The 13,223-nt window shown below is 37.3% G+C and overlaps 1 protein-coding gene across 1 annotated transcript; it reads left to right on the top strand.

Annotated features, from left to right (window-relative positions):
* The first annotated feature begins 3,641 nt into the window (after positions 1-3,641).
* On the top strand, positions 3,642-11,686 carry rnf228 (ring finger protein 228). The gene has a single exon (XM_077207085.1). It carries the CDS (start codon positions 4,012-4,014, stop codon positions 4,744-4,746), a length of 735 nt encoding a protein of 244 aa, XP_077063200.1. The 5' UTR covers positions 3,642-4,011; the 3' UTR covers positions 4,747-11,686.
* Positions 11,687-13,223: the final 1,537 nt, after the last annotated feature.

Raw genomic sequence — 13,223 nt, 5'->3', positions numbered from 1 at the left:
CCTGCCATGAAGTTTTAGAGTAGGATGGGGTAAGATGCCCCCCTTAAGAACAATATGGATTAACTTTTAAATTGTAACTTATTTAGATATCAACCAATGTGTTGTTATAGGAAAAAGTAGAAAGAGCTAATTTATTTGTTAAAGCACAACTATTAAAAGAGGGGTAAGACGACGATTAATAATTCTTGTTAATATTTATATATATTTTTAAAGTGTCATTAAAGTAAAATACTAAACAATTTATTGCATTTAAATTTTGATTTTGACAATTGAGTTGATATTAATTGAATAAGCGATGACAGACCAAAGCAGAATCCCGGTAAAAGAAATTAATCCGAAAGGTAAAGTTATTCTATGATTTATGTAGAGATATATGAATATTTACTTATTTAATTGCCCATATTTTAATTGAAGATGCATCCTAGCAACACTGTGAAATCAAATTGAATGATGTTTTAATGAAAGCACACATGTCTGAAATGTACATCTAATTCACGGAAATATTGAATAATAGCCCCATTAATTATAATAATTATTTAAAAAAAATAATAACCCTATACAACATGCCACTTGGGGCCTTCTGTGTCAATTCTGGTGGCCCATCTTACCCCAAGGGTCTTATTTTATCTTTTTACTTTTAAATAAAAACTGTAACTTTTACTCCACAAATCCCTCATTAACAAATAGACACACACACACACACACACACACACACACACACACACACACACACACACACACACACACACACACACACACACACACACACACACACACACACATTACCCTATTTCTATAAGTGTAGTCTTTAGGAAATTTTCAGAAATATGGTCTTTACACAGTGCTCAAATGCTCAGAAGGGGATTGAAGGTTATCTTTCATGAGGGACACAAAACAACCCAGTTGTTCAAAAGATCTGGAGGATCAGAATGATCCAGGTTTGGAAATTCCATGTTTTGCTTCATACAGGATGAGGTAATCCATCTTAATTCTGTGCTGACTTTTCTAAGCAAAACTGGATTGGATAACCTTGATCCAGATACATAATTTCCAGACAGAGAACAGACCAATATAACAACAATACAAACATTTCTTTTAAACAAGCAGTGTTACATCGTGTGACGTATTGTTAGGGCCTGTTCCATGATGGTAGTTGACCAAGCTCAGGGTTGCAAGATTAGTTTCGAGTTGACAAAACCAAACCAATCCAACCAGGCTTTATTACCATGATGCTGATCATCAACTTTCTGTCAACTCAGGCTTTGATCCTGAGTTTAGGAGTGACATCAGTAGCGAACAGCCAATCGAACTAAAATTGTACGTGTAATCGATTAAGGGTATAATTATTACATAAATAATATCTAAATCATACAAATTTATTATTCTAAATAAGCATTACTAAAAGCCAGACGCTTTTGTATTTTAAAATCATTTGCTATGTAGTGATCTTTAATTTGGAGTAGAAACAGGTGGAGTGAGTTTATCGCATCAGGCATGTGTCACTGCTCACAGCTGATTGGTCCAAATTCGGTTTGCAACCTCTTACCTGGAGCATAACCTGCTCCGGACCAGGTTAGCCGGGGAGCTTAAGTTACTATGGCGATGAACACTGCTAAAAGACAAACCACTTTCATGGTGTCTAAAACCCAGGATTGGCGCAAACTAAACTGAAACATACCTGACTAGCCACCTAAACCGGCTTCGTGGTGTAGTCCCTTGGTGCTGTTCTTGCTGTCTGTATGTTGTATTTTCCTCTATGCTGCTTTGACAGGTGTTGTTAATTGCTTACACCTGATGCTTCCTATTAGCTGGTTATCAACTTAACTCAATCCATTGGCTCCTGTGGGAAGAAGCCCAGCAATAAAAGCAGCCGAAGAAGCACAGCAAGCAGAAACGTGGCGTTTTCTGTCCCCATGGACTCCTTGTCCAGACAGCTACTGTTGCTTTTCTTTTCCTTTGATGCCAAACAGTTGATATGAGGTGTTTGTTGAACTGGTTCTTTTAACGGTTAAACAAATCAAGTCTAAAATGCGTATAGGACTATGTGTGTGTATAGGCTATACTATGATACAAACGCTGCATTATTTGACCAGTTTTAAGTTTTATTAGCCTGAAATCCACCCCATGAAACTACACGTTTACTGGGATCAGAAATATGGAATCAAGGCTAATCTTAAAATGTTTTTTTTTTAACATACTAATCCAAATCCAAACCAATACTGGATTACATAATTTCAGAATCTTTATTTAACCCATATGCAAGATTTGATCCAATCTAATAACAGACTGATCTGATCATATTTCTTCTGAACAACTGGGGCCTGGTGTTTCAGGTGTTAAAACAAACTTCCTGAGGACCATTCATTTAAACGTGTTTTGTTTGACTAGCAAAAAGAAAAAAATAAGAATTTAAAAAAAAAAATCAATTTTTTTTCACATCAGAAGTTATTAGCACCTGGAAAAACATGGGAAAATGGGATTTCTATCTTTTAAAATTGTGAGTTATATATTTTATCCAACACTCAAAAAAATAAATGTTGCCTCTTGTTAAATTTAATTAATTAAAATAAGCAAAAGTAACACGATTGTTTAATATTTTGTCACAACTTAATTTAATTGTGTTCAATCAACCTAATCTATTTAAACTGAAGTTTACTTAATTCATTTGTGTGAAAACTACATGAATTATTTTTGTTGACAACTAACTTGGCAGTGTATCTGTAGCTCCCAGCATGCTTTGCAAGGGACTGCATTAGGAGAGTAAATTTAGGGATTAAAATGTTATTTTATGTGTTTTACAGTAAATGGAAAGATGTTGTTAGTTGATGTTAGTATTTAATGTTCAGTTATGTAAGAAACTTAGAGGACTTTATGTAATGTTTTTGAATTTTGTGGTTACCATTATGCAGAAGAGTGACGACTGTGTTTAGTCTGTGCGAACTCAGTATTCACTCTTTATGCGTTAAACCTCACTTTCAGACCTGCACAAGTCATATCTAATATTATTATGTGAAAAGATGTTCTAATTAAATTTAATGCTAGTAGCTACTATCATTGGAAGTAACTATAGAGTCAAACTAGCTAAAATTATAATGTTGGTGATTTTAGGCAGGACAAAAATTAAATCTGGGTAACTTTACAAAAACTTTAACTAGTAGGAATGACACAATTATATTAGTAGTCTTGACCAAATTAATTTAAGGTCATACAGCAAGATTACAACAAATCATTTCAAACAAATTCGATTTTGTTGGATAAATTTAATTCAATTTCGTGGAAAAGCTTTCCTTAATTTAATTAAGTTGGTTCAACAGATTATTTTTGAGTGAATATAACAACACATAAGGGACACTGGGGCTAGTTGTCTCATTAAAAAAAATGTTTATTTGATTGATTGGAGGGCGTATGAGAACTCTGGGAATGAATGAACGAACCTGAAATAGTGGGCACGTCACCTGTTTCTGGGTTATTATTAGTTTCCATGACAACAACGTGAGAAAGCGAACAAACAGGTAAATGTGAGTCATTTACAATGGAGAAAAAACACGGTTAAATGGCCAGCTTTTATTTCCATGTAGTCGGTAATGTTTTATGGGGGGAAAAAACAGAGATGTCTGGACAGCAAAAAAAGAGTTAAATCTGCTGACGTAAACAGCATCCTTAGCAGAAAGGCTCGTGCCGTTTGACCCGTACGAGTGTCTGATGCTTTGATTGAGGTGTGATTCCCGCGTTCCGCATCTCTCCGGGCTCACACACACATCGGTTCTGTATGAGAGAGAGAGCCAAGCATTACATCACCTCTCTTCCGGACTGGAACGATACTGTTAATTATTTAGGCTACTAAGCGTGCACGTAGACTAAAATAACCGTTTTTTAAAAAAGGCTTTACACAAAAATGTCCGGGTTTAACGGGAGCACGGGCTTTCGCTGACAGGATAAAGAGAAGAAAAGGCAGCGCGCGTGACTGCCTCGCGCCCATTGTGTCGAGGATGTGAGGCAGCGCGAGATGCCATGGCAGATAACGGGTCGGAGCCGCCTGCTCTCCCGGCACCAAAGGCGTTTCCCTACGAGGAATACGAGTGCAAAATCTGCTACAACTATTTCGATCTCGACCGTCGCGCGCCCAAGATCTTGGAGTGCCTGCACACGTTCTGCGAGGAGTGTCTGCACGCGGTGCAACTGTGCGAGGAGCGGCCGTGGCGCATCAGCTGCCCCGTGTGCCGCCACCGCACGTCCGTTCCCGACTACCGGATCCAGAACCTGCCCAACAACACCAAGGTCACAGAGGACTTCCCTCTGTACATCGACTCGGACCCTGTGCCTCAAGATGCCCTTCCGCCGCACCCGCCTCCGATGCACCCGGCGCTCGTGGCGCTCAGGCGCGAGGAGGACGCGTCCATCCTTGCGTCCACCACGACGGTGTCCACCGCGACCACGCTGTCCCAGGACTCGGTCTCCCGCTACGAGAGCTGCCGCAACTGCAGGCGTCTCGCGTTGACCACCGGGTGCGTGTGCGTCATCTTCTCCTTGCTCTCCATGCTCGTGCTGCTCTTCATGGGCCTCATATTCGTGCACAGCCACGGCGGGCCGCCCTCGCCCGCGGGACCCCTGTGTCTGTCGATCGCAAGCATCCTCGCCATGGTGTCTGCGATGGTAACGTGGCTCCTCTACTGGCTCAAAGACAGACCAGAGCACGAGACGGGCCGCTCCTCTGCCTCCACTAATGCCAGCCGGAGAAACGCGTGACAGAAAATCTGCATCAAGCCCTTCCAGCTTTTATTGCTTAATAGGCAACCAAGTAGTTTCTTTTTGTGTTAGGCTACTATCAGTATATTTTATACTAGTGGGCATGCATAACTACAGTAAATCCCAACAATTTTCACTCAGAAATTGCTAGTAAATTTCACAAATAATTAGGCTAAACATTTAAAAACACTGACATTTTGATTTACAGACTGAAATAGGCTGTTTTCTTCAAAGTTGTTATTTACAACTTTGAAAAATCACTTTTTGACAGTAGCGTTAAATGATCTACATTTTTCTTTAGTCAAATCAACTTAGATAATTTGTGGATCAGATAACATAATATTATGAGTTTCGGTTGATTAAACAAATCTCCTTTATTGTATTAACTCAAATTTTTAATTTCAATGAACTTAAAATTTAAAGGCAACCAGTTTTCTTTTTTTAAGTTAATCCAACAATAATTTTTACAGTGATCTCACTAGTTACAATTGTTTATATCTGTGTAATGATTAGTCAGAACAACTAAACATGTTCCTATTAGTTAACCTTAGTTTCGGCATTAACTAATCATGAGCAATACATTTTTACACTATTTATTAATCTTTTTTATCATGAGTTAATAAAAATGCATCTGTTATTAGTTCAAGTTACCTTAGGTCCATTAAATAAATTTTATGGTAACACTTAAAATAAGGTCTCATTTGTTAACATTAGTTAATTCATTTGTTAACATTAACTAACTACGAGAAATATATTTATATATAGCATCTATTAACCTTTGTCAACTGATACAAACTTTGATTTCAATAATGTATTAGTAAATGTAACAGCAACTAATATTAATAAATGCTGTAAAAGTATTGTTTCTCGCTAGTTAATGTTAACTAATACTAATGTTAACAAATTAAACCTTATTGTAAAGTGTTACCAACAAGATTAACAGAAACATTTTTTGATTTTAATAATGTGTTAGTACACTAACTAAGATTAATAAATGCTTTAGATGTGTTTTTTCATTGTTAGTTCATGTTAACTGATGTAGTTAACCAATGCTAACAAATAGAACCTTATTGTAAAAATGTTACCAATGTAACTAAAATACCTGGAATTCACACAGGTGTCAATTCAATTAGTACTAGGAAAACTGAAAATATACAAGTTACTACTTGAATAGCAAACTTCAATAACTAAAGAAGGACTAGTATTTATAGACGTATCTAATGAGTCACAATTGGATCACTTACAACGGGCCGTCCTTTCACTACGACGAGTGCTAGTATTTCAACTATTTCAGCCCTAAGATCTTGCAGTGTGAGAAGTGTCTGCACACGTGTCTGAGGTACATCAGATGCCCTGTATGCCGCCCGTCCCAGACTACTGGATACAGAACTAGCTCGACGGAGTCCACTACGACCACACTGTCCCAGAACAGCTGGAACATGCGGATACGCGCGTGTCACCCTATCCTGCTGGTCCATTCTTGTGCTGCTCTTCATGAGCCTCACACTCGTGCACAGCCACCTGTAGATCTTCTGCTAGGACACCTGTGTTACCTTGAGAAGAACCGACTTCATGCATCCACTAAAAATCACCAATACACCAGTTGGTTAAACGTCATTGCTGAAATGGTTCCGGGGGAAAACCCGTGCAGCATTTGAGCACAGCTGCCATTTGGTTTGATATTTCATTTATAATGGAATGACATTCAGACTTTTGGTTTTGGAGCCAACATATACAGTTCAAGAGTCTGCGAGACCACTAGTGAACATTTTTTTTTAAATTTAATCCAACATTTCCATTACTTACGCATTTGGCAGACACTATATTTCGATGGTCCACTTTAGACATTCTAGTAACTTTTCAACTATGTACATCAACTAACTGTCATTAGAGTATTACAAATCATTAGGAGACTGTCTGCTTAATATAACATTATTTTGAGGCTCTCCCAATAGACACTCTTCTGACAATAAGTAACTACAACTACGTCAACTTGTTCTACTAACCCGAACTCTAAAGGCCCGTTCACACCAAGAACGATGACTATAACGATATAGTTAAAAAAAAAATCTTTCTAAATATAAAAAGAATAGTAGAGTTCACACTACAACTGTAACGATAACAGCACTGAGGATAAATATCATTGGAATCACTTTCAGAACGAATTTTTCCCCAGCTGATGAATGATAAAAACATTGACAGCCAATCAGAATCCATCCTGCTTTAACGAGCTCTTGCAGCGCACGCTTAGAATAGACAGTCCGCTGGTGTGGATGCTAATATAGTTATCGTCAGGGCTTGACATTAACTTTTTTGTTCACCAACCACTGTAGATAGTGGTTTTCCAAAGTTACTAGCCACTCAGCATTTCCACTGGCCACAATTTTGACATCGATACCATAGGAAAAAACTTCCATATCGATATTTTTAGTATTATTTCATAATTTGGCAGCAGGTATATTAGGCTGCTGTCACTTTAAGACCTGATACACTGATCATTTATACTGTTACACATGCGTTTTCTTTCTCAAATTTTTACATTCACTTAAAACATAACTGACTGTGTTTATGTGTATACTTGCAAAGACAAAGTCTGCAGGAATGAGTAAAATTATGCGCAATATTTGCAATCCCACGCCAAAAATCAACATTTAAACTGTCACCTAACCCTACCCTAACGGTCTACTGTAGTCTAATAATACTCTAAGGAGAGTTGGTTGACATGTAGCTGTAAAGTTACTTATAGTTAGTAGAATGTCTAAAGTGGACTATCGAAATATAGAGTAACTGACACTTTTATCCAAAGCATCTTATATAGCATTTAAGCTCTCCATTTTATTAGTTAATGCTTTCCCTGGGAATTGAACCGTGACCATGCCGTTGTTAGCGCCATGATCTACTGTTTGAGCAGGAATGCACTACTTTATTATATTAGCAGGAAACGTGACAACAAAGTTTAACTGAAAAATGGGTCAGTGTCACAAATCTGCTTAATGATCAAGAATTAGTGCAGAATCGTTAAAATTTCTTCCATATTTTGTCATAACCTTCCTTTCTCTATCTCGTGCTAAAAAATATGGCACACGTACGTCTCCAAGATGTCTGTTAAAGAGCAGTTCATCTGGAAAGCATCTGCTGTGTACAAACATCTGACATCTATAAAAAGTAATTTCTACATACAGTCTAAATCATAAACATCGTAAAGACGATTTTTAAATGTCTATTTAACATCTGACAGGAAAAAAATACTCTAAAAAATACATCTTGCATATGAAAACATGCACATCAAATAGGTGTCTCTGAGATGTATGTGCTATTAGGGATATATCAAATTTTTAGTGTGGTCTCAGACTTTTGGACCCAACCATAACACAATTTTATCATACCAAATGAGACATACATTTGACGTTTTATTTACTGAAAAATCACTTCTAAAATCTGGTAGATAAGTAACATTTCTGTGAATTGAAGCTGACCGTAATCGGACGATAATCTCAAATTTCGCCACTGGGTGTTGTCATCCACTCGCTTTATCATATATGCTATTCAGTTTTAAAGTAGACCTCTTTGTTCTTATGGGTCAATAGCTTTACTATGGAAAGTGTGAATTTTATACCACCTCTTTGTTCTCGCTTCACCTATGCATCTATCACGGTGAAACCGTGTTATTTGACGACTAACTGACAATCTCTTTTTGATATTGTCTGTGTGAGCTTTAAATGTGCGTAGCATCACGATGCATTTACCTTAGTACTCACTTTATCAACTCGTTCGTCTGATTTTTGCACCACAGAAACCTGTGATGCGCAGTACCGATGTTCCTAGTATAGAAGTAAACAAGCTGCATGATGTTAAACAAAAACTAGATACTGAACTCTGCTTGGAAAAAAAGGTCAATCTACGCTTGACAAAAGCTTCCTTGTTAATCAAATCAGTACTGCCGATTTTCCATTTCTACATTAAGCAATGACAAATCAGTCATGTGTTAGGGAAGACGTGCACAGCGGATGAAGCAGACAGGAATCTGACACCTGAGGAGCAGCTTGAGTTTTGCTGTGTCCTTGCAGAGACAGGATGCAGAGATAGAGAAATCAATGCTAAAGACTCGCACACTGGGACTGCAGCCAAGAGGTGCTTTCGAGCGTTTACTGACCCACTTATGAAATTTTGCATCTCTCCCGTAGGTCATTTGTCTTGATGTCACAAACTGATATGTTCATCCAGCTAACTGTGGCTTGTTAACTTCAGTGCAAAACACATTCTAACTAGGCATTATAGCCTACTGAATATCGTTCAGCTGATCGTTTTAGACTTAATGGTTTTATGACGATGATTGACGAAACTTGATGCCCTAAACATCTGTATTTACTTCTAGTAAAGGTGCGGTCACAATTACCGTTGCTCGGCGAAATTTCGCTGGCTCATTCCAATCGGAGTCCGCGCGATCGCATGGAAGCTTGTTTCCGCCACTGAATAAAAAATAAAAAAGGTAATCGTGACTTTTTATTCCACATTTCTCAATTCTTCTCTCGCAATTGCGAGTTTACATGTCGCAATTCTGATGGATTATTCCCCTCAAAATAAAGTTGCAATTCTTACTTTTATTCTTAAGTATTCGTACTTTTTTCCCACAATTGCGAGTTTACATCTCCCAATTCGTACTTTTTTTCTCGCAATTGCGAGTTTACGTCTTGCAATTCTTAAGTTCTTGTAAGTTTATATCTCACAATTCTGACTTTTATAACTCACGATTGCAAGTTTTATATCTTACAATTCTGACTTTATAACTCACGATTGCAAGTTAATATCAAAATTCTGGAAAAAATTATATAATTTTTTTTTTTAACTCTGTGGCGGAAACAAGCTTACCATATACGATTGTTTAGCGTGAGGTCGAAAAAACTTCCCTAGAATTCGCTCATTTAAAGTTGGTCGTCTGAATTCGCCGCACTGACCTTCAGAAAGCTGCTTGGTTTCAAAGTGACTTCTGTGTGAGCTGTGCTTCATACATCTTCACACTGTTGACACTGAACGTTTTTTCAACACGAAATTTTGCTAATGTGACCGCAGCTCTAGGCCATTCTCTTTAAAATTGAATTCTATCATTTACTCACCCTCATGGCATTCCTGAATCCTGTCATCTGTGAAATACAAAAGGAGACATATCAACTATCAAGCTCTAAAAAAGAACAACAAACATGAGTCTGGGTAAATCATTTTCATTGAACTATTTCGTTATATTAGCTCTTATGTGCCTTTCCTTTTTATTTATTTATTTATTGAAGTAATTGAACATTTTAATAGGATGAATTTAAGTGAATTTTATAGATGCTTACTATAAAAGCTTTGATATTTGATAAAGTTGTGCTGTTGTTGTAGGCAAATGTGATGGATCAAACCAGGTCTGCCCTCTGCTGGTGGACAAGTGTAGTGATGCAGTCATTTGTGTGCAGTAATGTGAGGTTTTGCTTACATTTTTTGTAAGGAAGGTTTATTAAATGTATGTGGGGGTATATATATCATTGCAGCAGTGATGTAGACATGCAAAGGTTATGTTCCTGAGTGTAAAAGAAGTAAACAGCATTTAGCTGCTGTAAACTGTGCCGTTCAATTCAACAAGTGTAGGGGAAGTAGTTTTGTGCATTATGATATATAGTCACCAGCTTCACAGCTCCTCCTGCCATTCTGTCGGGCAAAATATATGTCATGTATACTTTACACAATGGCCTTCATTTACTTCTTTTACTGCCTATTTTTATCCCTGCTGAAAAGACAAAATACACACACTGTTCAAAAGTTTGGGGTCAGTAAGTTTTGCTTTTATAATAATACTTTTATTTAGCAAGGATGCATTTAATTGATCAAATGTGACAGTAAAAACATTTATAATGTTACAAAGATACTTAATGCTGTTCTTGAACATTATATGTATCAAAGAATCCTGAAAAACTTAACAAATCATCATATTAGAATGATTTAATGTAGATCATGTAACACTGAAGACTTGGGGATTGGAGAAAACTTAACAAAATGTGAACAGATTTGATCACATGAATAAATTGCATTTTAAAATGTATTCGAATAGAAAACAGTTATTGTGAATTGTAAAACAAATTTTTTTTTAAATCACAATATTATTTTTTTAATGTATTTTTGATTATATAAATGTAGCCCTAGTGAACATGACTGACTTTTTTCAAAAGTAAATCTTACCAATCTCAAACTTATGAACAGAATAAGATGATGATGATGATAAACCTCTTATTAGTGCTGGTCTATCGAGGAAAAGCAGAGTTTTGTGAAGCTGGTGGACCAAGGAAGTCTAGCTAAGAAGCCTGGAAGGGACACAGCAGCATCCCGTACTGGGAACCAAAACTCAATTCGTGCTGGTCTTTTCAACAGGGATGAGGATAAGGAGAGAAGATGCTCTTGTACTCTGTCCTGGTCCAGATGCTTCATAGATGTGTGCCTGAAAAGGAAACATGTGTGAACTTGGTCTCAGTGACTAACAGAAATCATGACCAAACGGTAAAGAATGATATTGACGCTAATATTGAGTGTGTCCTCCCCTCGTTCTCGTAGTAAACCGTTATCGCTGTGACTGTCCGGACCATCAGGCCTGCAGTGATGTACACTCATCATGTCAGTTTGTCCCGCACACACTGGCCCAGTGACTTCACCCAGTGTTACTGCCTGGGACGACTATACTTCCCTTAATGCACTCCAGCCCTCTTAGTAACACTAGGGTCGTGGGCTTTGTACACAGCCCTTATATACTCCATGATATGTTTATTATAGATTAGTAAATGTGTGTTTTTACTATTAAGCCTCAATAATTGTTGTGAAACCTGTTCGAATTGTATTTGCACATTGACATTTTTCTGTTTACATACAAGAACTCACCTCTCGGTTGGCTAATAAATGAGAAAAATGCAGAAAATGGCTGTTGTCATGAAATTTATATTATTTTACAACCACTGCATGTGTGTGCAATGTACAGTAAAAAAATGCATTCACCACTTTATTTAAACTTACAGTGATGCTGACCTGCAATGATGATTATTATTATTATTGTATAACATGACAATGAATGATAAATGTTTAGTGGCTAAGTGTCTCAGTAGGGTCTCTCAATGACGTTCCCCTTCAAGCGTTCTCTGGAGCTCCGGGATGCTTGTGGCAGTAAATGCAGGACAGAAGATTTTATTCTAAAGTTGTCTTTGGAGAGGATTTACGTCTTCTCTCAGGGAAGCCCATCTAATTGAGGTTAAAAGGGTGGTGACCTTCCTCAGGCTGGACAAGATAGATCACAAGACAAATGCACAAACAACATAGGCATGCACTGTTCAAGAAGTTCAGTATATGGTCAAATGTTATGTGTGAACATTCTTTTACAGGTTTATTCTTTTTTATTCTCTAAAAAACTGGCAAGTCTCATTTTAATGCCAGTTTCGACCAGCATACTCAACATCAGGTTATGTTGTAGGGAGATCTCAGTTACATAAAACTTTTATTTATTTATTTCTTTGTCTTCCATTAGCCTATGCATGTATTTCAAAACCGATTCGAATTATTTTGACACTATTTGCTAAGAGAATATAGATATTTGACCCTTGATAATAAAACTAATTATGCTCTCATCAGAGCGCACTTCTGCTCGAGATCTGTTCTCCAAACATGGATTCGACACGCGGATCCGGTGTTTCAAAAGACTGAAACATGCATCATTCCCCTGCCTGTTCCCCACGCTCTCCTTTACAACCAATCATCTTCTGTTTTTGAAGTTTAATACTGAATAAACCCTTAAAAGGAATTCGACAAGTTTTCTAAAGAAACATCTTAATAAGTTTTTTTCATCATATTAATTTATTAGACTTTTCAAAATGAAAGTAAAAAATAAATGATTCATATTCCGTGTTATTTGTGTTTTATACATTCTCCTATTTATCCATTTGATTCTATTTGGAACCTTCATTTTCCGAGTCACCGATACGTCTACGTCAGATGTTCTATGGTTTTTCTATTCAGCCTCTGTAAATGTAGAAATGGCCTATAAGATGACTTACAACTAACACAAAGAGATACATTTAAAATGAAAATATCTAACAGCCAGGAAAATAATGCAATAGCAATAATCGTGAAATAATGCGATTAATGCATCGAATAAACTCATTAACAAACACGCACACACACGCACTCATTGTTAACTTCTCCATTAAATAGTTGGGTTGGTGTCTCCAGGGTCCAGGCTATTTGGCGTTGATTTAACTTTTTAAGTAAGAGAGAATAATTGAGTGTTTTGCACGTGAAAGGACCCCCGTTTCCCACGCGTGTTTCCCTCCCGCGTGCGCCACATTGTCCCCGCGCGCAGGCAGAAAGAAAACATTTGAAGTTTCTTTTTAGTCCCACAAAAGAGCCACATGTCATTGAAGTCACTGTGTGTGTGTGTGTGTGTGTGTGTGTGTATGAGAGAGAGA

This window comes from Siphateles boraxobius, unplaced genomic scaffold (genome assembly GCF_051911475.1).
Source record: "Siphateles boraxobius isolate OS27281-9 unplaced genomic scaffold, OSU_SipBor_1 6, whole genome shotgun sequence".
Lineage (NCBI taxonomy): Eukaryota > Metazoa > Chordata > Actinopteri > Cypriniformes > Leuciscidae > Siphateles > Siphateles boraxobius.
Note: the sequence above shows the minus strand (reverse complement) of the source record. Positions and strands in the feature narration are given on the sequence as shown.